Source organism: Anastrepha ludens, chromosome 4 (assembly GCF_028408465.1).
Source record: "Anastrepha ludens isolate Willacy chromosome 4, idAnaLude1.1, whole genome shotgun sequence".
In the NCBI taxonomy this organism is placed as follows: Eukaryota; Metazoa; Arthropoda; class Insecta; order Diptera; family Tephritidae; genus Anastrepha; species Anastrepha ludens.
The window spans coordinates 130,000,001-130,027,631 of record NC_071500.1 but is presented as its reverse complement, the minus strand read 5'-3'; the positions used below and the strand labels follow the sequence as shown (position 1 = coordinate 130,027,631).

General features: G+C 36.4%; 1 protein-coding gene across 7 annotated transcripts in view; it reads right to left on the bottom strand.

Moving 5' to 3' along the window:
* Positions 1-8,103: 8,103 nt before the first annotated feature.
* The window catches only part of LOC128861204 (protein cortex), a 59,326-nt gene continuing 39,798 nt past the window's right edge, over positions 8,104-27,631 (bottom strand). For 6 of the 7 annotated variants that reach the window (XM_054099160.1, XM_054099161.1, XM_054099159.1 and 3 more), the window contains 2 exons: positions 12,184-12,333; positions 8,104-8,560 (listed from right to left, as the gene is read on the bottom strand). In XM_054099160.1, coding sequence (XP_053955135.1) covers positions 8,280-8,560; positions 12,184-12,333 — 431 coding nt within the window. In that variant the 3' untranslated portion in view covers positions 8,104-8,279. Of the gene's footprint in view, positions 8,583-12,183; positions 12,334-27,631 lie in introns of all 7 variants that reach the window. The other variant, XM_054099163.1, reaches the window with a different exon arrangement.

The window sequence follows — 27,631 nt, the reverse complement described above, 5'->3', positions numbered from 1 at the left end:
AAACTAAAATATAAAATAACAGGTACTTATTTCCCTAAGCTGTCGCGTAGTCTTTTAATTTCAAGGTCAATCTCGCGCGTTGTTTGCTGGATGCGATGTTTCTCCTCTTTTATGGCCAGCATTCTCTCTTGCGCTAGCACCAGTCTGTCGAGTCCAAACTCCTTTGGAATTCATGCATAGATTTAAAATTTACTTTTAGCAACGCCAGCTTCTCGTCACTTCCCCTCTTTTCCCCCGGTGTTCTGCTTCGCGGAGTTTTGGTGCAGACAGGAGTGTACATTGATGAGCCTGGTAAGGAGCTGTGACAAGAGTTTGCCTCCTCCTCATTGCATTCACTGCCACTGATGTTGTGTGGTGTTCGCGCACTTGGGGAACTTCCAAACGCTGGAACATTTTGGATTCCCTCTACACAAGCCTCAAGTCCAGCTGCTTCGATTAGTATCTCCTCACTGGCAGTAATCACCTTTTCGGTAAAAGGTCCTCCACCAGTCCGCTGTTTAGAAGCCTTGTTGAAAGAAAGCTTTTTTTTTTGCCTGATACTTCTGATCAGCAAAAACCTATAAAAATCAAGAATAATAATAAGTTTTCAAAATATTGTGTATCATTTATATACACACCTTCCTCCACATCTTGGCATCTTTAACTGGGGGCCCAATAGCATTCAATTTCGTTGCCAGCTCCTCCCACAGTCTACCTGTCGTATATCTGCCTTGGGCGGTATTCGGCAGTTGGTTTTTTGCCAAGCCGGGGTTGTTGGCCATATACTCCGCCATCAGATCTTTTTGGGTGGGGTTGAGTTTATTAAAATTCGTCCTATAATAAATTTATTATAAAAACCATATTTAATTATATATTTTTACAATTTACTTACATCTTTGCTTTAATTTGGTGGTTTACGAGCGGCTGTCGGTGTTCGAATGACAGTACGATCAATCGAGTACGTTCAGCACTCGTTCACAATTGTCATGATACGAAACTACAATTAGAAGGTACGTTCACGTACGCCATACTCCGAAATATGCATTTCTCAGCGACGAGTGGTACGTTCGCGAATGTGATGATTCGAGCCCAGTTTTGTTGCCGACTTGCGAGGTGAACTTAATTGTTTGTATTTCTTTCTCGCGTATAAATATGGGACATTTTTTGTCGAGAGTGGTGTGATTAGTATATTTCAGCACGTTCGCATCACAATTGCCGCATTTCGTAGGATTATTACATTTCTCATTGTTTTCGTCGTTAATATTCTAATTGCTTGCACAGTTATGGTAGGACTTTGAACTTTTGCAGAATTTAGCGACGTGATTGAATTTAAAACAATTTTTGCATCGCATAGGTGGGGGGATATATGGGCGAACTGTTGATTTTATATAGCCGATATGTATTTTTGTTGGTAAAGTTGTTATAGCAAATGTTAATATAATTAACCCTGTTTCAATAAGGTCATTATTCACTTTTTTAAGAATATTTTTCACTTCGCATACGTTTTTGTGTTTCAGTTCTTCGAGGATTTCACTCTCGGGTATTGATCGTACTTCGTTGCAATATATTACTCCTTTTGAATAATTAAGTGTCTTGTGTCTTAATTTCAACGATTGTATTTGAAAGCGCTGTTAGCGTCGTCAGTTTGTTAGCTTGTGAGCCGTTTTTGGTTTTGATTAAAATTTGGCCGCTAATAATTTTTTACAACATTCAACTTCGCCGCTAATAGATTTGATTGCCCTTTGAATCAGAAATGGTGATATATTGTTTAAATTGTCTGAATTCGTATACTTAGAGAAGTAGTTTGCGACTGAAAGGGCTTTATTTTGGAAGAACAGTAGTTCGAATTAAATTTTTAAATAGCAAAATTTAAAGTCCAGAAATGAATATGAAAATAAGAAAATGTAAAATGTTCCTGTGATTTTTAATTATAAAATTAAAATGATAATTACAGCTTACGTTTTATATATTATTAATATAAAAAGGTGCGAATCACGTAAGTAAAAAAATATGCATACATTAGTGATAAGAATTTGTGATTTGAAATATTATTCAATTGGTTCAAATATGGTTTTATTATTGTCAACGTGACATGACCATTGATAACACTCACAATTTTTGAAACTTCAAAAAATTAATATAATCGTCAAATTTTCTCATTAAAATTACCTTCTTTTTACACACGCATAGTTACTTTACCAGGAGCTAATTTTAAAAACCCGAAAATTTGTTCGGACTTAAAAAATAACGAAACCTTTTAATACTTTGTTAGATAAAGCTAAGCTAGAACTAAAATTAAAAAAAAATTGGGTGTTATATAACCTAACTAATTAGAAATTGAGGACTTTCCTTACTTATGTACAGTAGAATAGAAATTTATAGACACAGTACTTATACATTTTAAATCTCTTTTCTTCCCTAATCTAAACTAATTTGGGCAACTGGGGAGACACATTGACGTTTGCGTCGCCTCCAAATTTTTCAAACCTCTTCGATTATTAAACGTGCACATTAAGCTCGATAAAACCTTATTGACAGGAGCCAGCTGCTTGTTGATGCATTCGTCCGACTATATGCAGCATGGAATTCGATACCCTCGCTTTATCCGCTATTATATGAAGACTTCAGTTGTATTATTTGGTAATTTAATTCTATTGATCAATAGGAATAGAAAACAGCTCTCACCTGTCTAAGAAAAGTTCTTCTCATTTCTGCTGGATTCAATAAAAAAAGGTTTGCTTCTTTGGCTTTTAATTTTTCGCCCTCTAAGCAAATGTTTAAAATGTCGCTGAACTAATTATATAAATAAGTGTGAACTATTATTGTCAAGTAGTTTTGTAGTAGTCTGTAATAAATCATGAATTTCTATATTCACTGGAATGAATAAATAAATAAATAATTTTAATTAACTTGAGTGGTATTATAAGTAGCGAAGCGAATGTTCATGCGAAAATTGTGGGCATTGGTATTATGCAAGAAATATAGTATGCAAAATTGCACCTTCCGAATTCGCTGTTCCTTCTTATTTATGAAGAATAAAAGTAATCGAAAGCAATATAAACTAACAAACACAAGAAATCATATACACATACACACATATTATTGCCACAACTTCATCCGTATAAAAACGCAAAAAAAAAAAAAAATGCACTTGGAACGTTTATATTAATTTGTGCTTTTACAGCAGCCCTTTACGCAGCCCTTCGTTTTTATTAGTTTGTTTAGTATAAATGTCACAAGCCATTCGCTGAATTTTCATAAACATATTATTTCTCCTCCTTTTATTTGTTTTGTATTATTAAGGTACCTAAGTCAAACTGTTTTGAAATGCAGTATTATTTTTGCTGGTAAAGTAGCTATAATTTAAAAAAGTTATAGGACATGTTTATGTTAAACTCTAAACTATTTTATTTAAATATGAGAAATTTGTGTGTAAATTTCATGTGCACATAATATGTTTTGCATACTAACACTATATATGAATATTAGTATGCCACTATGGAAGCGGCTTGGAAGAACGTACTGATGCTTGTTCCCACGACGGTCGGTTCTACCGTACCGGAACCACCCGGACTTATTTTCGGCGAAGAACTACTACACCACCATTATTCAAACGCTTTGAAATAAATTTTGTATGCTTTCACAACAACAACATACTGATGCATATCAAGTAATGCAAGGTTATGTTTAATTGGGTCAAACTGTTGGTAGATTATCATCTATCTGCACAACCAAACCAGAACGACCAATCAAGAACGCAATGAAACAGGAGGCAATTCACTATCGCCAGACCAGGTATGTATACAAGTGAGATAAATTATCTATAGTATTATTTTAAAGCATCTATAGTATTATTTTAAAGCATGGCGCTTATTCTGACTAAACTACAATGTGTACAGATATGAAATATATATCAAAAGAAAGGTTTTGATGAGCATATTTCCGGAAAATTATAAAAATTAAAATTGGTTAATTTGTTCATGAAATATTTGCGTGTAAAGTTATCAAAATTTTCATATTGATAACAGCGATGTCTATGCAAAGCAGAATGACACACAAATATACGCATATATATGAGTACGTTTGCTTTGTTTAGCTCTCTTTCTAATGAGCACAGCATTGTATTGGCAAAGAACTCTTTAATTGTTTTGTTTTGTTCTCTTTACTAATAAATATGTATTCATGAACATAGTCCCAACGGGTGCTGCGAATTTTTTTCAAAATTTTGTTGTGATGGCAATAATTGGTATGAATTGACAATTGACTTGAAATTTGTCAATTCACTTAAAACAACGGTAACAGTGCAAATTAGAAAGAGTCTTGGACATACGCAAAATAGAATTTATTTTAAGATAAAAGTACATCCATATTTAATTTTAAAATATGCCTAGAGGACAACCAAGAAGAGTTCGTAGAAGAGTTCCTACTTCAAGTGGAGGAATAGAGTAGGTAAGTAAGTGATAAATGTTTGAAACGTCACGTATTGGATATGATTGGTAGAAGCATCCACTTTTGTTTTCGTTCATACATATATGGGACAATTGAACTACAATATAGGTATGAACGTATGTATGTATTTGAAAATTTTGTGTGCTTTTGATCCTTTTTGCAAAACTCAAAATTTTAAATAGTTTTAAAAAATGAGAGATAGACAAAAAATGTTATATGCATAAGTTCTTACATATTACATATGAATAAAAATATAAACTTTTCTAATCATCATAACTTTTAATATAATACAATATAAAAAAGTGTCACATATGTTGTTTACTTTCCGTGGGGAAAAAGCCCACCCGATTTTCGGGGGTTACATACTAGTTCATAATTAATTAAATAACATAGTAACAACGCGTTTGGCCTTTTTTAAGGATATACATATTATGTAATAAACACATCTGTGATTGTTCCCACATTTGGGATCTACGTTACCGGAACGACCCGGGTATAAATCCAGCCAAGAACTACCTGTGTACGAGTATGCTGTTACAACATAAAGAACATCAGTTGCTACTTACATATATGTATGTACATATGTAAGTTGCCACTCATATACAGTTTGTTAAGAATGAGTTTTAACATTCAAAATAAAATCAAGTTTTCGATTTCAATAGCTAAAAAATAGAACTCTTTATTTATCTTTGACTTCTTTTTTGTACTGATTCATATTTATTCACAGCATTTTAAGTGGATTAATACAAAAAATTGCAAATTCTTTGGAAAAACAACAACTAAAGCAACAAAAGCCACACTGTCAATAAAATTTTTTTATATTTTGCTTCTACAATTTTTTAGAATGTGTTGCGCGACTAACTTCGATTTACCGTCATCTCTGCTTTGCAATAATCACTTTGATGCTTTCGTTTTATCATTTAGTGAAAAATGTTTGCTTTATTCGGACTTCATCTTTAAATACTGCGTTTTTAAATGCCCAGCAAAAGATTTTCCTTTGATATTACGCAATTATTATAAGTATCATAGATTTGGGTAATCAAATGTTCTACGATAACGGCTATACCAGTAAAAATATCAAATATCTTTCGTAAAAAATATCAAAATAAAATAAAATTTTCTGATTCTGCTGAAATTTTTTACAGAACTTTTAATAAATTCCAATTCAATGGCAGTTTTAGCAGAACGAACAAATTGAAGTATCGCAGCCTTAAATTAGTACAGCTTATCACTCCGAGTCGACCATTCCAGTAGGTGTTGAATTAACCCATTAAATCCCAACCTTATATAAAACAATTTTTTTTTAAATGCGTTTATAAAACGTTTATTGAAATAGTGTAATTAAGCTCCTTAAAAAAGAAAAACCCAAAAAAAAACATCTAAGAAATGCATTTTTTGGTCTGTACCCAATCGAGTACAATGGGATAATATGTACATATATACATTGCCTGTATATGAAAATATGGAGTATTAAATAAGAATACACTTTCAAAGACTTCCTTGGTTATTAGTTGGGTTAACAGTATGGAAGGTTTTGAAACATTCTCTCTCCACGCAAAGGGCTACATTGCATAACTCGCAAATCCATCGAATTCTATGGTGACACTCCCTGCACCTCAGCTGATTCGATATCCTTTTGGGAAAATGGTTATATGAGGAACCAGCTATTGATGCCGTTGTCGATCGTTTTGAAGATATGTCCCGGATATTATAATTACGTAAATAAAATCGCACAATTTCACGTTGGTATTGCAACAAGTCGCATTGACTCTTACTTGCCATTTTATAAAGCTTCCATGCGTTTACTACGCACGAGCTTATCATTGTGGTGAAAAGAGGCCACCATCATTTCTTTCCTCTAAACTTTATATAGTAAGTATTCAAAGCTTGGTCGTGGAGGTCAACTCCTCCCATTCCTGAGTTGTATTTCGCTATAATCTTCGGCTGATGGGCATTCATCTTGCGCCTCTCTTGTCTTGACCATCGTTTGACGGTATGTAAAGGTTCAATTCTATCAAAGTTTGTTCCCACTGTCACAACGCTATTGTCATTCCACTTCACAAAAAGTATTCCTGAGTCAGAACACCTACAAAATTTGATACAAAACAACTATTCAAATAAATCATTATGATAAACTTACATAAAATCAAACTCTCCCCGTTGCTTCTTTTGTAGTTCTTTGTTCGTTTTCAGAGGACATTTTTTGGACCGCCGTTCACGAACAGTCCCAGTAGCCTTAAATCCTTGTTCTTTCAAAATTCTACAATAAGAAGGTCAAATGACGTAAAGAAGTTGTCGAAAAATACGATGTGATCGGTCGGAATGTTTGCCAAAAGATCAAGGACGACCCTTGAACCTAATGGGAGACTTTCTTTCTGATCCTCTTAAGATCCTCCTCATTGAAACAAAAGTCATGCTTGTTATGCTGCAAGGCATATATTTTCGTTTGATCGATTATTAATTTTACCACCTCATCGTCAAAAATAGTTTCAAAAATTTCAACTGGGTTCTTAGTTACCAATAAAGAGCACGCTTCAAGTTGGGATTGTTCTTAAAAATGCGTTTCTGGAATTTCCGCACGTGTTATTCTCTTTCTCCATTTTGGATTTAGATCTTTTGACAACTTTTTCCTTTTTTGTAAGCTTGCAAGTGGAATATCATCATCAGTGTCACTGTCACTGCTCAAAAATAAGTCAACTTCGCCCGGAACATCCCTTGGAATATCATCACGCAATATATTATCCTCTTCAATGTCCTCCTCATCTGTGTCCCAGTGGGTATTTGGCGGTATAATAGCGAAGTCGAAGTGACTACGGTCGCTTGATTCAATATAGTCGGTGGCCGCAGAAAGGTTGTGAAACCTCTTTCCGTAAAATTTTTTTACATCCATTACCAAATCTACATGAAATATGCACACAAAATATATATTAATGTTTCCACTGTACCCATGCGAGTACACTAGAATTTAAACCTACCGAAATGCACTTTTCCACAACTTTTTTCGTATTTTTGTTATAAAGTATACAAATTATATGTATTATGAATATTTCAACACTGAACTTTTTCCCTGATAACTTAGATTTTGTCAAACAGAGAGCTTATTGCAAACTAAACCATGAAAAGAAGAAAAATAGCAAACGTGCACGCAAAGACAAGTGAATAACGGATAACGGGACTCAAACAAAAGAAGGATAAACATGTGTATTCCTTTTCAACATTGCTCTGTATTATAAAGTGGCGAGTACATTTAAAAAATTGTAAGCGTTGGCTTTTGACATCGTTTCGAAAAAGATGCTTTTTCTGTACTCAAGCGAGTACAATGGGATCAAATGGGTTAATTTGGCTGTGAAATAGTTATTATCAACGAACGAGTGTGCAAGAAAATAGCAAGAATCATAAATCCGTACCTGGTGAGCAGTAAATAAAAAAAGATTATTAGTCTAAAAACTTTAGAGCTTTTATTTTTTCGTTCTTCTTTCTCTTACCTTCACAAAACTGAATGTAAATACAATACTTCAATTGAGGAGGGACTAGAGTGTGTAGGGCGATTGAGTTCAAACATAAAATTCTTAACAATATGCATTTCTTCATGGTCCCGTTTGTTGTTTTGCTTTATTTGTATAAATTAAGATTGACTCAAAAACTAAATTAATACGTTTCATTAAAAAAACTTGATTTAAATTTTAGCAAATGCGCAAAAACTTTATGTAGGTATTTAGGTGTATTTATATAAAATCACAACAGTAAATATTTATTTTGTAATAAATATCACATATTTATAAATTTAAATATAATATAACAACGAAATTGTAAACAAAACACGACTTTAAATCGCACATAAATGGAAATAGTTACTTGAGGCACGCCCACGAATTAAAAACTCTACCGAACTTAGCATCCAAGCTACAACAATTTACATCACGTGTAATTCCTAAGGTAGAGTTGTCTGTCCTAATCTCCGGGCAAAAGTTCCATATCGTTAAAGTTTCATCATTGCCAGATGTAGCCAATCTAGTGCCATCAGGACTCCATACTACAAAACGGGCACCACTTTCATGTATATATAACAAATCCACAACACGATTTAGAGAAGACATCACAAGAATTTTAAATTCCCAGCAGCCGTCGTCGTCTTTGGGAAAAAATAATAAATGCTTATGTATGTATAATTTTGTTAGGATCGCACAATTTTAAAATAATTCTTAGAAGAATTTCATTTTAATATTTTCGAAGATAAGTAAAATAAATGAGGGAAATCAAAAATAAGTATAATGGGCTCAATTACATATTTATGTATGCACTCTGCTTCAGCTTCTTAATATATTGTTAAGATAACACATTCTCTTTTTAATAATATCTGGGCGAAACACCTCCTAAGTTAAAATTTTTTTCAGATATGTACGGCAAGAAAGTACGACGTAGGAATATTTTTTGAAATTAAAAATAATAAATAATAATTACTAATTAAAAATCTGTAGTTGAGCAGTAGAAACTTTAGGACTAATTAGACCACACACCATTTCGGGGCGCGTTATATAAAGCGTGGTTAAGTTTCAAGGCCGGTGTTGATTTTGAATAAAATACATTTTTTTAAGAAATTATTGTTATTTCTCTTAATTATGATAATATTGGTAAGGCTCAATTACGCATGGAACAAAATATCGGCCAAACGACCGCCGCGGCCTCGGCGGCACACCTCCATCCGGTGGTCCAAATTTTCGCTGACGCTGAGGCATAATAGAAGTTCTATGCCGTTAATGTGCCGAATTATCTCATCCTTTAGCTCTTGAATTGTTGCTGGCTTATCGACGTACACCTTTTCTTTCAAATAACCCCAAAGAAAGAAGTCCAACGGTGTCGTTGACGTTTAGGTGTGGTTCACATTCAACATCGGCCCTTGAACTTTAACCACCCTTTACTTAGTTTGAATCTTGAATGAATCAATTAAATCTAACGAAATTTTTGATGCTCTACAATGGTCACACAATTTATTCGTACACTCACAGTTTGTAAACAGATACACAAAATTTTATTACATTCGTAAAAACTAACATTTTTATTCAATATTTAAGGAACAAAAACTTCCGAATAAATAAAGAAATAAATTTTATGCAAAAATATTATTCGTACATAGGCATATAAAGAATATTTTATTAAAAAAATAATGAAAAAACGAGTATTTAGTACTTAGTTGGGTCCCCTTTAGCTGCTTCCAAACGTCAATGCATGCTTTTTACCAATACCTTGGTTCCATTAGCTGCAATTTTCTCCCACTCAACACGTAAATGATGTTGATAAACATGAAACGACGGGACGCCTGTAGACTAACGGCAGTCATAACTGGCTTCTGGTCTATCGGAGAACAAGCCGCCAAATGGGCATCCCTAACAACACATACTGTCATAGTTGTAATTTTCCATTTCCTCTGTGAATGCCCTGCCCTATGGAAGGACAGAATGTTAACCCTGGGCAAATCGCTGTTCGTGAGTCTCGAGCAACTGTCTGACTTAGACGTCAACAACCTAATAAGATTCCTAAACTGCACAGACTGGATATAGTCTTGTTGTAAATAACTGTTAAACAATTTGGTAACGAGGATGTGGCAAGAAAATGGTGCGGAAGCGCTAGTTGGATTCTGAATGAATCACCACTCTAAGCAACCAACACGTAAACCTGTCTTTAATGACACCTTTGATGTTATTTTGTGCTTTCAGATTCTCCTTTCTAAGAGCTCCTACACATGCTCGATTGGGTTCAGATCCGGTGATTGAGGTGGAATTTTAAGCTGCTTACAGTGGTGAATAAGCCATTCTAGTACGAGATAAGTTGAGCGTTTTGGGTAATTGTCTTGTTGGAACAAGAACCCTCTAGCATTCAGCCCAAGTTTAACGGCAAACTATTCTTCAAAATATTTAAATACAGATGTTTGACTATTTTATCATCAATAAAAACCATTATTCCCACTCCAGTTGCAGCTATGCACCACCAAACCATTGCATTTCCTCCTCCATGCTTAACGGTAGAAATTAGATTTTTTTCATTCAGTTTTGTGTTTTGTTTTCGTCAAATTTTTCGAGGGTCATCAGCTCCGAAAACATTAAATTTCGATTCATCATATTTCCCTAAAAAGAATCTGGCTCATTTATATAGCGATTGGCGAACTCCAACCTCTTTTTTCTGTTAATATAATATTTGAAATGTAGGGCTTGCGGTGTGCCACTCTGCTATGATAACCAGCGTTATGCAGGAAATTACGGACTGTTTGTGGGCTTACTTTTTCATCGAAGGACTTTTGAATATTTCGGCATATTATCGTGGAGGTTATTTTTGGATTTTGCGCGACTGATGCTATTATGTTGCGTTCCTCACGTGGAATCAATATTTTTCGCCTTCCGACTTGGTGGTGATTAGCTTCCAATTTACCAGTATTAATGTAATTAGCAAAAACACTATGCACCGTAGAATAAGATTTGCCAATTGTTTTGCGGATTTCGCGCAGAGACTTGTTTTCCAAGTACAATTTAATAACAATTTTACGCATTTCTAATGGTAAATCTGCACTTTGTCCCATTTTGTCGCTTTCAATCGAGATATTACGCGCAACTGAAACTGAATCTGCGGGAAAAACTAAGAAAAACCAAACTTATTTCGTTTTCCACAATATTGTGAAAACACAAACGATTTTTAGTGTTACTTTTGCAGCAACAATATCATGAGCTGAAAGTGTACGAATAAATGTTTTGCAACATTTTGCTACGTCTGCTTGCTTTCTTTGGAACCCTTCAGTGTGAGTTGAAAAACGGGAGTTTTGTTTGCGGCAATTCATTAGGAATGTAGCATTCTTACAGTGACCCAAAAGAAATGAATTGTCACCGCAAAAATTTGCCGCACAGCTAAAGTTTTTTACGTACTACGCAGGGTGTACGAATAAATTGTGTATATCACCGCAATTCTATAGCGAGCGCCTCATTTTTTCATTGTATTTCATATCACATAAATCGTTAAAATTTTAAAATCAAAACTTATCACGACTAATTCTATGAGTCTGGAGAAATTACTTTCTTCTTTTAGCCTATTTATATAAATACATATGCGTGGTATACTCGATTTTTTTATTTCATTTTTATTTTATTTACTTTATAGACTTGTCTAACATTTACCAGTGTTTTACAAGCTTGGAAATTTTACAGTTTTTACATTTTGCATTTACAGTTAGCATCATTAGAGGGCTAGAGATTAAGACGCAGTAATAGTGATGAGAAAAAATGCGTAAATTGTTTTTGCATCAAATCGCTCTGTACCGCTGAAAAGGATTTACCACCCTATTTAAACACCAAATACTCGTATAAACCTCATTGTAAATCAATTGATTTAACTACAGTCCGACTGACTTGAAAAGAGGCAATAATATTTATGGAAGATAATGGTTATTAAAGCAACCGTATTTGATCTAGTAACACAAGGGTTTCTGATAATTCAAGTGAATACTGTACTTTGCTCGAAAATAAATATGCATTAAAAAAATATTTGCATACACAGTATTTCGAAGCAGCAAAACTTCAGTTGCTTGGGCTTGATTTATTAAATATGCTTGAATGTCATCCATTCATTAAAAAAAATCCATTAACATTGGTTAAAATTCATTGCAATAAATACCATATACATACATATGTAGGTATCTGATCTTTGAATCAACGAACAAAAAGTTTTTAGTATTAAATAAGCTAAAGGGGTTAAAAATTATTCTTCACTCACCTGCCATTGAAACACTAACAAGTAATTCTGCCGTAATTTTGCTAAAAGTTATGTAGTTGATAATAATTCTTCGATCTTTCCTTTGGTAGTAAGCCACGATTTCTTTGCTTGGAACATGGAGCATAACTATTGATGCAGGAACCATTTCGGCTTAAAATATATGTATTTGCAAAATTATATTAGAACTTCGTATATCTATAACCTTATAATAAAGAACTTAGAGAGAATATTACAATCTAGCAGTGCCTAGCGAATTTCGTACCATCTAAAATTTTTTAGTTATAAATCGCAATCGAGCTTTTCAACTCCAATTTTTGATATGAGATTGGCAATATTATCGCATTGTGTAAGCATTTCGTTTAGTCATTAAGAAAACCTCGTCCACAATTCAAATCAATTCAATGTCATTTATTTACATGGAAAAGAAATGAAGTTAACAGCGCAAAGCTACTACTAGTTTTTCGTTTTTTTTTTCGGAGCGTAAACAGGTAGACAATCATTAATTGAGTGAATCTTACTTTAACTAATCGCATTCCCCTTTTTGTTTTTAATTGACCTGCAGGCCTACTTTTGATGAAGCAAGGTGTATCATTTTCGAAATGTTGGCTAAGGTCAATATTAGAGTTCTTTGCTAGCTTTTTTAATTATTCTGGGCCAAGTAATATAATATTACAGTCATCGACTAACTCTCGCGCCGATAAGACGTTTGTTTTTCGCATACGGAGTTTCGCTTGATAATTTTAGTATTCTCACTTCGCCTTTCGAGTTTTGTTGTTTTTTTTCTCTTTCTTCTCGCGTATTCGTATTAAAGCAAAGTTTTAGTTTTCGTAAACGCAAAAGTGAACAATGGCCCCGAGGCCAGTAAACATCGAGGCTAACCGCTTCGCACTACTCGATACCGGACCCAGAAAGAAAAAGAGACGTAAACCTTCTATAAGTGTGCCGTTAACAGATTTCCCTTTTCTTCCCGAAACCAAAGTGGATGATCCAAAATTTGTGGTTATTGATTCCACAGATTCATCTAAACCCCTTTCTTCCTTTTCATGTTTTGCCATACATCGTGCTATTCAGCAAATTAGCAGCCAAGTTCACTCCATATCCTCCCTACGAGATGGAAAATTTCTCCTTCTAGTAAAGAATAGTATAATCGCCGACAAATACAGAAATGTAAAGCAACTAGGAAATATATGTGCCATATCAGCAACCCTACACGAATCACTCAACCACGTGAAAGGCACAATATTCCCTCCATTTCTAAATAACGTCCCGGAAGAGGAAATTGTTAGTGAACTTAGCTCTCAAGGAGTTGTAGCAGCCTATAAATTTCAAAAAAAATAGACGGAAATTTTCGGCCCTCCGGAGTTCTATTGCTAACTTTCAATTTATATAATTTGCCCACTAAAATTGACGTTGCTTGGTGCAAAGTGTTAGTCCGGCAATATATTCCACTCCCCATGCGCTGCAAATCGTGCCAACTTTTAGGGCACACAACGAAACACTGTAATCGTACTCCCCTTTGCGATAATTGCGCCCTTCCCCCCCCATTCACCATCTGATTGTAGTCGCATTTTTTGTGCTAATTGCTCCCAAGAACATCCCTCTTCCTCCAAAGAATGTACTAAATTCTTACAGGCTAAAGAAATCGTAAAAATTAAAACTATAAATAAATGTTCAATGCGCGAAGCCATCAAACTTCATAAACAACAGCAAACCATTATAAATTCTCCTAACAGCTCATACGCTGCCATAGCTTTCAATTCAAATGAAAGCAATAAAAATACAATATCAACGGCTTCAAATAACGGCAATAATGCTGCCTTCACTCTAACTCAAAATAACAATAACAATGACACATCTAATAAATTACTAACTACATACAACACATCTAATAACTTAGCAAAAACAACTGAGAATTCCAATAACTCTTCAAAAACCTCTGAAAATTCCAATAACTCTTCTCACATTTCCTCTCTTACTGATCGTACTAACTTTGCAAACTCCCCAGCAACAAATCCCTCATCACTCATAAATGTTCCCTCAGCAATAAATACTAATGAATACAAGTTCCCTTCTTACTCCCCAAGCTCTAATATCGCATATAATTCTACTAAGCTTAACGAAATTGACGCCAAATTTACCACAAATCAACTTTCCTCTAAAACCACAGCTTACTCTCATTCTCCTTTAACATATGTAGTTCTCAACTGGTGACACTCAGCTCAACTGACTGCTCACACAAGTTGATTCTCTAACTTTCTATCTCTCCATTTTACTTTCTTTCAATCTCATTTCATATGATCTCAATTTTGCAATGGAATCTAAACGGTTACTCTAATAACTATTGTACAATGAGCTCCAACTATTAATACACGAACACACACCAACTTCTCAATGAAACTCATCTCCCTTACAACGCTTCGGTTTTCACTCCAAAACAATACACTGGTCTTTTTCACAATCTACCACACATAAATACAAGCAAAAAAGGTATTGGGATACTCATAAGAAGAGGCATTCCTTACAAAATAAACTCCATTCAATCCAGCTTACCGATTCTCTCTATTGAAATTCACCTAGTAGGAAAAATAAATATTATTTGCACGACCATTTCACCTGATCAACAATTCACTAGCTCAGATATATTGCATATTATTCACCAAGTCCATCCTCCAATAATTCTTGGCGGAGACTTTAATGCATGGAGTCCACTCTGGGGCTCCCCAAAAGCCAACGCTAGGGGAAAAAGTATCGAAGATGCTTTACTATCTTCAAACTTAATATGTTTAAATAATGGTGCCGAAACACACTTCTCAACCCATTCCTCCTTTTCACATATAGACCTCACAATGTGTACTGATTCACTTGCTACAAAATGCGAATGGAACGTACTCAACCATCTTCATGGCAGTGATCATTTTCCAATTATTTTAAAACTGTCTTTAGGTACAATTTCCAAAAACGTTAAATTTAATATGAAATTCATAACCGATCATGCTGATTGGCAGAAGTTTCAGTCTCTATGCGAAACAAATAATAACTGTAGCGCAATAGCTGATAACCCAAACCAAGAAAGTGCACGTTTAACAAAAATTATTCGAGCTTCAGCTAACGCGAGCATACCAAAAACAAAGCCAGTAAGAAACACAAAGATTGTTCCCTGGTGGAATAAAGAAATTGCCAAGCTTCGGGAAAGAAAACAAGTAGCTTGGTATCAATACAAACGTTCACGGTCACTAGCCAACCTTATCCCCTTCAAAAAAGCAAATGCTCTCTTCCGACGAAGTGCAAAACAGTCAAAACGTAAGTGCTTTGAGAATTTCACAAGCAATATTAATCCATCCTCTAGTCCAAAAATAATTTGGAATGCTTTAAATAAACTTTCTGGAACACCTAGAAACCAAACCATCCGTTGTATGAAGGGGGCAACAGGTTCCATTATCGACCCAAAAGAAATTGCTGAGTTATTCGCAAGATACTACTCTGTAACCAGTTCAGACGATTCCTTTAGTTTACAATTTCAAACTGCTAAAACCCAAATCTTGTCAAACCACGACCATCCTTCTCATTATCTTACTTCTTCTGCTAAACAAATAGAATCATGTATATCCTACACTGAACTCGAGTTTGTTGCGTCCACTGTTAAAGGAAAATCACCGGGTTTAGACAAAATTTCTTACCCAATAATCAGAAATATGCCCAAAATATTCGATACAGGTGTCTACCCCCAATTTTGGAAAACTTCTTGTGTCATACCTCTTCTTAAACCAAACAAGTCATCCGATGAAGTTGCTAACTATAGACCGATTTCTCTTCTTCCATGTATGGGCAAAATATTGGAAAAGATTATTGTGGTACACTCAGAGAAACAAATACATATCATCGTACCAAGTTGCCTATAAAAAAGGACAAAGTATATTACATCAGATGCTTTAATTAATCTCGATGATTTTATATGCAACGCTCTATCGAGCAAAAATCACATATCCGTACTATCCCTTGATTTTCACAGAGCTTTCGACAGAATGGGAGCTCATATTATAGTACGGCAGCTTATGAAATGGAAAATAGGTCCAAAAGTGCTACGTTTCGTCACAAACTTTCTCACAAATCGCAAACTCAAAGTGAACGTAAACGGCTTTCTTTCACCAACACTTCCACTATATAATGGTACGCCGCAAGGCTCACCTCTCTCCGCACTTTTGTTTATTATCGCCTTTGATGATATCAGTCGAATAATAGAAAAATATAAAGGAATTGAGCACCAGATCTATGCAGATGATGTTTTAATATACTCGAAAGTTTCCGACGTTCCTTTAGTTCAATCTCTATTTTCAAATATTCTTGCCGATATTGATACATGGTCGCTGGAGTCTGGTGCCTCACTTTCTTTAGAAAAAACCCATGTGCTCCATATTTGTAGGAAACACAAATGCACTGGGATAACTCTAACACATAACAACACTAACATCAAATGTGAAACACAGTTAAAAATACTAGGTTTAATCTTTGACTCTAAGTACAACTTCAACTCACATTGTAAATACATTAGACTAGGCTAAGCATTGTAAAATATATTTCATCTAAGCAATCACATATTCATCCGAATACACTCATCAATGTTGTCAGAGCTCTGCTTCTTTCGAAAATTGATTACGGGCTCCCTATATATGGAAACTGCTCAAAATCTAATATCAAAATGTTGAATGCACCATACCATTGCGCAATACGACGGAGTCTCAGGGCATTTCCAACCTCACCTACCAACACCATTCTTGCTGAATCAGGACTACCCAGCATTCCAAATAGAATTATTGATCTCACGCGCCAACTTTTTGCGAAAGCCGTAGACAACACTAATCCACTACTTCACAATACTTTCACACGTGCCATACGCAAAACGAAAATACCTAGAATAAATTCAGCTATTATGAGGTGCTTAGATTTTGCTACAAAAAACAATATTTTATCCAACATAAAGTTGAAGACTATAAAAAGGCATCCACCTTGGAAGATCAATGACATACTTCCTCCCAACAAACTGTTGATGTTATCTAAACAAAACACACCAAACGAAGTTTTTCAACAAACCTTTACTGAACTAAAATCCAAATACCTAAGTAATGGCTGGAAGTTACTGTTCACGGACGGCTCCAAGTCTGCAGAATCTACCTCGTTTGCAGTTGTTACTGACACTGGCGAATTAATCTGTAACTGGTTTCTTCCTACAATGTGTTCTATCTTTACCGCTGAAGTGTCTGCAATTCTAAATGCAATCCACTACGCTAGGAAAACTAAAGGAAAATTTCTAATATGCACGGATAGTAAATCATGTATGTCAGCAATAACGTCTCCGTCCAACCACAATCCAATAATTGAATCAATTAGAGACATGGTCATCGGTGTTCCTCGAAAAATTAAGCTTACTTGGATTCCGGGTCACGCTGGAATAAAAGGAAACTACTATGCAGACGCTGCTGCAAAAAATGTTATAAGGACACCTACTTTGGTCTACGACATTCTAACCAAATCCGACATACTCAACCTAGTCAAACATATAAGGTACCAAGAAGATGCAAGCGATTGGAAGACATACAAACACCATTACACAGAAATTAATGAAGACAAGAAGCGAATTACTTATACATCATCTTTACCCACAAGTGCCATGAGGGCTTTTACCAGATTAAGAATTGGGCACACTATCATAACACATGCCCACTTACTGTCAGGTGATAGTCCTTCCAAATGTCCTTTTTGTAACCACACCGTCACTATCAAACATTTACTTACTCTCTGCCCGACCCTGCACAATTCATCGTCAACTATGACAACGTTGATATTATAAAACTGCTTAAAACATCCTCGGATGAAAATATAATGGCAATATATAACTTCTTGAAAAACAATGACTTGTTAAAATATATTTAAGATACTAACACTTGCACTAACACTTAGCAAATAGTTTTTACTCATATGTAACTTTAATTAAAATGGCGGCTGAAGGCCTCGTAGCCAGTGCTGCGTTTTGATATGTATGTAATAAAATTAGTTTTGTTGTATAAATTTAATAAAATAAAAAATAAATAAAAATATAATATTATAATTAACGACCGATGTAAATCCGCTACCCAACATTTCCTCGGCAATAAAAGAGCAGACAACTTTAAAGATATTGTCGAATAAATGATTTATGCTTATCATTTGATGGGTACAAGTAGAACAATTTGGCGTCTGAAAAATAAAATCGAACAGATCTATTTAGAAAAACGGAGACACCGGTATCTTTTTTAGCTCTACTTTCAGAATAGGAGTTTATACATACATACATTTTTTTTTGTGGTGGGTGATGTAGGGTTCAAAATGCCTTCGTACTAACAGCGACCGTCGTCTGCTGAGTTGAGTGGTGTGGCCACTAAAACAATGCCTAATCCCTCCTCCTCTTCAGTGGAGACTCCCTTCCCGGAACTACTTTCTGTATAACTAAGGGATAGCCCAGAACGGCGTCCATGAAGTGGACCAGTTCTTTTCACCTACATCTGGGTCCACCATATTTGTAGCCAACTTCCTGCTATAGGCTCATCTTCTTATGTCTCTATCTGTGCCGCGTTTGTGTCTATTGACCAAAATTGGTTCCTGCGTCGTCTCCTTTTGACATATGGAGGTTTTATGTCATCGGTAGCCACAATTTTTCCGCTTTTTGAAGCAAAATGAACATCGAAAGAATGTTAGTACCGACTTGTTCCCGTCTGATATCATCCTGAGTCAGTTAGTTAGTACCTCCTTAGTCAAGAGTTCCTACTCTTCAGCCGCCCACTGCACATATCGGATGTTTTAACAGCATTACAGTTATTGATTGATGCACACGAGACTGGTATCAGATTGCTCACCTGCAACGGAAGTTCAAGTAGCACCTACAGTATTTGACGGTCGACTCCAAAACAATCACATTGGAAGATAACGTGCTCTGCATCTTCAATTGGTGCAATTTCAGGTACAAGCCTATGGGTCCACCGCCCGTTGACTGATAGATCCCATCTATGTTGTCATTCTTCTATGGATTGAAAACGTTCTATAGCTTTTTTCTCTTTTGATGGGTTTACTTCCTCCTTGTCATAGAGATGACTTATTTCTCGTGCATGCATATCCAAAGGGAGTTTTCCGGCGATAACACATATCGCTTTGAAACGCCTGAATGCGCATTCTATTAATCCACCTGTGCAAAAGAAAGGAGGAGGGCGGCTGATTGAGGTCCTGAAAAGGATATTCAGCCTATCTTGCACTTGGTCACATACCAACTCAATGGCGATGCATAAGAGTAGCTATTCCCTAGCTAAAAGTTTTAGACCCATCAGTTTGTAGTAGAAATCAACATGCTTACCAGAGTGGGAAACCATGCGAAACAGCCTTACACGATCTTGGTAGCAAGATTGAAGCCGGGCTGGAAGCTGACGAATACCCAATGGGCGTGTTCATGGACAAATGCAGAACAATTTTGGCGTTCGAATGCTGGTATCGAATATGACCGTCATATGACGTGGTTAATATGGCTAGTGAAATTCTAAGAGTAGAAAATAACGCCTAAGTCTTTAATTTCTTCTAGCAAAGGTAAGCCAGCAATACTATACGAAGTATGCAAATGTCAGAAGGCCTTTTTATTTCGAGGTTAACAAAAGTATATACGCGTTTATTAAAAATGAATTGCTAAAAAGTTTATATATTTCTTCGCCAGCTACCCTGCACGCGACTCGAAACTCGTTACTCGACTAACTTGGGTATTTGCGCTTGGGTGTCGGGTTGCCAAGTTGCTGACACAAAGTATTGTTTGATTTAGCCGATTTTACGTGAAAGTATTTGCTTATATTTAGTGGCAAACGATTTAAATAGCACCAGTGCAACTTTACAGAGTCATTAGCACAGTTGGGAGCAACACCTGATTTACAAAATATAGTTTAAGTATAGGAGGATGGTTCCATATGTAGAAGTCCACGCAAGTGTGGAAAGTTACGGAGGATTGTTCCATATGTAGAAGTCCACGCAAGTGGGGGAAGTTACTCATCGCCATTCACTTGGGAGTGGCCAGGACGATTCTTCTCCATATGGTTCAAGCAGGTCACAACGTCCGGGATTAGCCCACGTTCCCACAGTCGGAAAATTCAGTCTGCACAACGAAACATCCGGTAACGGACAGAGGCTAATCGACTTCGCCGGGGCCCGAAACATGGTAGTCTGCGGCCCAAGATTCCATAAGAAGATTCACCAAGCCACCTGGCTGTCTCCTGATCGAAAAACAAGAAACCAGGTCGATCATTTTGTGATGGATCGAAGACACGCTTCTAGTGAGATGTACGTACGATCCGAGGACCCAACATCGACTCGGATCACTACCTTGTTGCAGCCAAACTGCGCACACGCCTATGTGCAGCAAAAAACGTACATCTACCTACGCAAAGAATGTTCAACATCGAAAAGTGATTGCAGACAACCAAAAGATTCGCCACTCGACTCTCACTTCTGGTCCAGAAAGTGTTGCCTAACAAACCGGCATGCTCGAACAATGGCCCACCGTCAACCAACTGATTGGACCTTATCAGTGTGGCCTTAGACCTGGAAAGTCTACCATCGACCAAATATTCACAATACACCAAATCTTGGAAAAGACCCATGAAAGGAGAATCGACACACACCATCTTTTCGTCGACTTCAAAGCCTCATTCGACAGTACGGAAAGGAGTTACTTGTATGCCGCGATGTCTAAATTTGGTATCCCTACAAAACTAATACGGCTATGCAAGATGACGTTGCTCAGCGCCAGCAGCGCCGTCAGGACCTCTCCGAGCCGTTTGCTACCAAACGAGGTATCAGGCAGGGTGACTCGTTGTCGTGTGACTTCTTTAACCTGATGTTGGAGAGCATCGTAAGAGCCGCAGAACTTAATAGCTCAGGCACAATATTTTATAAGAGCGTACAATTGTTGGCGTGCGCAGATAATATCGACATCATCGGCCTTAACAACCGCGCTGTTAGTTCTGCCTTCTCCAAACTGGATAAAGAGGCAAAGCGAATGGGACTAGTGGTAAACGAGGACAAAGCGAAGTACCTCCTGTCTTCAAACAAACAGTCGGCGCACTCGCGTATCGGCACCCACGTCACTGTTGACAGTTATAATTTCGAGGTTGTAAAAGACTTCGTTTATTTAGGAACCAGCATTAACACCGATAACAATGTCAGCCTTGAAATCCATCGTAGAATCTCTCTTGCCAACAAGTGCTACTTTGGACTAAGTAGGCAACTGAACAGTAAAGTCCTCTCTCGACGAACAAAACTAACACTCTACAAGGCTCTCATCAGAACCGTCCTAACGTATGGTGCAGGACGTGGACACTGACAACATACGATGAAGCGACGCTTGGAGTGTTTGAGAGTGCGCAAGATTTTTGGACCTTTGCACGTTGGCAGCGGCGAATATCGCAGGCGATGGAACGATGAGCTTTACGACAACATACACATAGCGCAGCGAATAAAGATCCAACCGCTACGCTGGCTGGGTCATGTTGTCCAAATGGATACAAACGCTCCGGCTCTGAAAGTATTCGATTCGGTACCAGCTGGTGGTAGCAGAGGACGAGGAATGCCTCCTCTGCGTTGGAAAGATCAGGTGGAGAAGGACTTGGCTTCACTTGGTGTGTCCAACTGGCGCCGGTTGGCAAGAGAAAGAAACGACTGGTGCGCTTTGTTAAACTCGGCCATAATCGGGTAAGGGGTTATAGCGCCAATTAAGAAGAAGAAGAAGTTTAAATATAGGTTAATTGTATAGTTTTCATTTCATAATTAAGTATTGTAGTCTATTTTATAACATTTTAATATTTTTTACTCGTTACATCTGGTCACCCTAATTCGTGTACTTGTACTTGCATTATATTAATACACACTAGTATATAACCCGCGAAAATCGGGAGGGCTTTTTTCCCACGGACAGTAAACAGCATATGTGACACTTTCATATATTAAAAGTTATGATGATTAGAAAAGTGTATATTTTTATTCATATGTAATATGTAAGAACTTATGCGTATAACATTTTTAAAATTTTTTTCAGTTAAATCAGTAATTTTTTTTTTTAATTACTTCATTATAAACTACATTCAACGTCAAGTTTTCGTTATTGCCCATTTGAACTCGTATATTTTCCCAGGATCTAACACGGCTTAATGCAACATAAAGTTGGCCGTGAGCAAAGCAATCCTCCTTTAAATGAAGCCCCACCCTTGATAATGTTTACCCCTGGGCCTTATTTATTGTTATGGCGAAGGCTATTATAATGGGAAATTGGCGGCCCTTCAACGTAAAAGGAAGTGTGGTTTCGTTCGGCTGCAAATTTATACGATGCAATAGAAATCGCCTTCCCTGAGCCTTTCCGCATAACACTTCCGCGTGCAAACAATTCGGATGCATTTGTTTTATGATAAGTCGTGTGCCATTCACCAATCCTTCAACTGGGCTTAAATTGCGAATCAACATTATCACTGTTCCAATTTTCAATTGAAGCTTATGCGGCGGAGTTCCACTAAAATTGAGGGAGTGTAAAAATTCCACAGGGAATCTTACTTGATCTTGTGAAACAATCGTATCAGCGCTGAGATATGTGCGCTCTTGACCAGGTAGCATATCGACTATACTCGAGTTTATGATGGCACATTGATCATTTTTTGGACATAATATGGCTCGGTCTTTTAAATTATCGATTTCTATTATTCCATTATTTGGTTGGAAAACCCAGTCAATGAGGTTTCCGTTTTGTAAAAGAATTTGATCAGGAATTTTTACTCTTGATGCATTGTCTTGCCCTTCGCCGTGTCCTATGCGCAAAAGAAAATTACAATAGTCGGATTCTTGACTACGCTTTAAACAATTACCAACTATGCCAGTTCGCTTACTTCTCGGTACCACAGGCAAAACTTGCCTAAAGTTTCCACCCAGAGTAATAATTTTCCCACCAAAAAGCGTCTCATTTTGGTGAATATCGCGCAAAAGACAAATTCAAGAGTTCTTTGCCCATACAATGCTGTGCTCATTAGAAAGAGAGCTAAACAAAGCAAACGTACTCATATACAGCTGTTGACAGCTAATTAAAAACGACACTTATTTCAAAATAAATTTTCCATTTTCCTTTTAAACACTTTTTACCAATTTTATTTAAACATATGATAAACTTAAAAACTAGTGGAATTCTTCGCAATTCTTTATTAAATATATAATATATATTTTTTTAAAGCATGTGAAATGTACGATTTGGATAGGGCAACTAATTAGAAACAGTAATGTATTATCAGATCAACATAAAGATTATGTTAGTATTTGGTTCCATAACCCTTTTGCTTCAACACTGCCTCACATCGATTGCGCATTGATGTAATGAGATTCTGACAGCGCGCCACAGGTATTGCTTGCCATGCCGTTTTTACTTCGGCAAAAAGGACATCCATATTTGGGATATTTTTGGCACTCACGGCTTTTTTAACGTCACCTGAGAGATGCTCTATTGGGTTTAAGTCCGGACTAGATGATGGCCATTCCAAAACATTGATGGAGTTTTCGTCGAAAAACTGTTTCGTCAACTTTGCCGTGTGCTTTGGATCATTATCCTGTTGAAACTTCCATATAACAGGCAAATTTTCCTCAGCCGACGGCAACATTACATTTTTTAGTATATCGACGTATTTCTCCTTATTTAAAATTCCATCAATCCTATGGATTGGGCGAACACCATTCCACCAGAAACATCCCCACACCATGATTGATCGTCCACAATGCTTCACTACCCGTAAAACGTAGCGAGGATTGAATTCTTGGTTGATTGGCCGTCGAACATACCTTTTACCATCTGGGCCTATGCGATTTATCTTGGTTTCATCGCTCCAAACGATATATTTCCATTGATTTGGAGTCCATGACCAATGGGTTCTCGCAAAGACTACATGCCGTCTCCTTTGTATATTGGTTAGAAGGGGCTTCTTGCGTGCTGCTCTGCCATGCAGTCCAGATTCGACCAGACGCCGAGCAATTGTCCTCTTGGATACTTCAAAATTATATTGATCCTGAATTTCCCGTTGGATGTCAGTGGAAGTCTTTTTTGGGTCTCTTTTGGAGATGATTGCTATCTTGCGGTCAATTTCTGCTGAAGTTTTCCGGGGCCTTACGTGGAACATTGTCAACAGTCTTAAAAAGTTGGATATGCTTTAAGGCGTTAAAAACCATTTTTTTGAGCATTTGACTTGCTTAGAAATTTCACTGTACGACGCTTTACGAAGGTCAAAAATGGAGCTCCGCAGGGCAGGTGTACAGCTGCTGCCTTTTCCCATTACACATCTTGAAGACGAATATTTTAGTTGCTTTTAAACAACCAATTTAAAATATATACATACCAAAAAGTCGATTATATTACTATTAAAATAACACAAATATGCACAACTTGTCGAATATGCTTCCATTGAACAACTGTTTCTAATTACTCGTCTCAGTTTATTTACCTTGAACTAAGTAACCCATGCACTGCGTTGGATAATATTAACTGTACTTCAATTTCACAACTACAAAACTAGGCGCATTGGGTAGTAAATAGAGTAACAAAAGCAATGCAAATGATTTTAAGAGAAAAAATAACGGTAAATTTAAACAGTTTAATATTATGCTCATCAAGCATTTATCAAAAGGCAGCGTTTCTAATTAGCTGACAATTAGTATGTACATATATGCGTATATTTGTGTGTCATCCCGCTTTACAAGACATCGCATATGAAAATTTTGATAACTTTACACGCAAATAGTTCATGAACAAATTAACCAATTTTAATTTTTATAATTTTCTGGAAATATGCTCATCAAAACCTTTCTTTTGATATATATTTCATATCTGTACATATTGTAGTCATATTGTCAGAATAAGCGCCATGTTTTAAAATAATAATATACTATAGATTATCCCATATTTGTCATATCCTAACGTTCGTATCGACGTACATTCTTATGTACATATATTACAGGGTGAACGATATGAAGTGTTACCAACTTCACACTGCTTGTATCTGTAAAACAGCTAATGACATCAACGGAAAATTACAACCAGCCATTGTTCGTGAGCTCAGTCACCTCAAAGTGAATAAAATGTTTGTGTATCGCACTATAAAACATTACAATGATACTGGTAGCATTGCAAAATGCTATGGAGGTGGACCAAAAAAAACTGCAACAACGCCAGAAATGGTTCGAAAAGTAAAGGCTCGACTTGAACGAAATCCACGTCGAAGTGGAAGAAAAATGGCCAAAGAACTGAAAATATCGCAAGACAACATGCGACGCATATTGAGAAATGAGCTCAAGGTCAAGGCTTACAAGTTCCAAGAAGCACACAATCTTTCACCCCAACAAAAAAAAGTTCGGTGCGAAAGAGCAAAGGAGTTGTTGCGCTTGCACGAACGTGGCGACATTGTGTTTTCTGATGAAAGAAATTTCCCAATTGAGCAGTTCATAAACACTCAAAACGATCGTGTGTACTTGACCGAACGCTCATACGAGAATTTGAGCCTACGTATGGCCACTCGAGGCAATTTCCCATCGTAAGTAATGGTTTGGGCCGCAGTGACCGCTGATGGACGCTCTCCAATCGTTTTTATCGAGCCTGGTGTCAAAGTGAATGCGACTTATTATCGCGAAAATGTTTTAGAAGCTGGTTTAGAGCCGTGGACGCGCAAACATTCCAACAGGACTCGGAACCGTCTCATAAAGCTCGTGTGAACCAAGAATGGTTAAAAAATCATGTTCCACACTTCATTTCGTCCACACAATGGCTTTCGAATTCGCCAGATGACGAGAATGGGCCAAAATACCTCAAAATCACATTCGTGCAGCATGCAACTCATTTTTTGACCGTTTGAAGGCTATAGACAAGGCAAAAGGTGGTCATATCGCGCTAAAGTGAATATATATTAAAATTGTAATCATTTTTGAACAATTTTGTCTTTGAAATCAATAAAAACTTATTTCAGACAAAAGAGTTATGGTGTTTTGTATATACCTATAAGCTGTGCTAAGCAAACATTTCGATACTTGAATCTCGGCATCAGCTGGGGCCGGTGAACTTTAACAATTGTAAAAAGGACAAAAAATACACGAACGTGTGAATTCTAAATGTGAAAAATAAAATTATAAAGTTTCATGAAAATAAAATTGCTTTTAATTAATTTTAAAGCTAATAGCTACCAATAAAACTTGGTGGCCGAACAAGCACTGTTAAACACCGGAAATATTTTAAGATCATCAGCATACAACAAGTGTTCAGCAAATGAAAAGCATGAACCAATATCGTTAATAAAGAAAATAAAGACGAGGGGTCCTGCGGGACACCAGAGGACGCAATAAATGCACGGAATGTCGTATTATCAACGGCTGCAACGCAGTGCCTATTGGACAAATATGATTTGATCCACGACAAAAACGTAGAGTGTATACCCATTGACGCAAGCTTCGACAAGAGTATTCGGTGCGATACTTTTTCAAAGGCTTTAGAGAAATCTGTATAAATTGTATCGACTTGAGATCTGTTCTGGAAGGCTGAAATACAGTAATCATTGAAAATAGACAAATTAGTGACAGTGGAGCGACTTGCAACGAAACCATGCTGGTTGGTAGATATTAGGCCTTTGACAGTGAAATATAACTTATCATTCACAGTTATCTCAAAAAGTTTTGAGACGATAGTTTCGAAATCGACCTGTAATTGCTAACATCGTTTTTATTTCCACTCTTAAATATAGGCGTAACGGATTTAATTTCCAGTCATCAACAAAGATACCAGATGAAAACTGTTTATTAAATATAGTTGTAAGAGGCTCCGCGAGACACAAGCAGTTCTTCAGTAAGATGAATTGCCAAAGGCCTTCGAATCCGCAATGACATTGTTTTCGAAATTCAGGATGTAATTTGTATATACGAACTTGTTCAAACGGTTAAATTCCTTTAAATGGCACTGAAATTTTAAGTAATGCATTGGGTCACTAGATCTTTTATACAGTTTGCAAAATTTGTTTTTAGATTCTTTAGATGGCTAAGCCGTTCGGTATGCCAAGGTGTCTTATATACTTTCTTATGATAAATAGGAATGTGCTTCAAACACAGCTCAGAAACCTTAGTCTTAAAGAAATGAAAACAAAAGGTAACATCATTATCATGGAAGGCATTATCCCAGTCAAAACTTAATAAAATTTCGTTAAAAATTGAGAAGTTTCATGAGTTGTTGTAGAATTTGATGTTAGGCTCATCGGATGCCGCAGAACATTCATAAAATTCCAACTCAAGAGAAAGAGGAACATGATGTTCATCAGTTAAATATATGGGAGCAATACCTTCCGACAAAGTGTAGTTGATGTTATTGGAAATAAACACTAGATCTAGG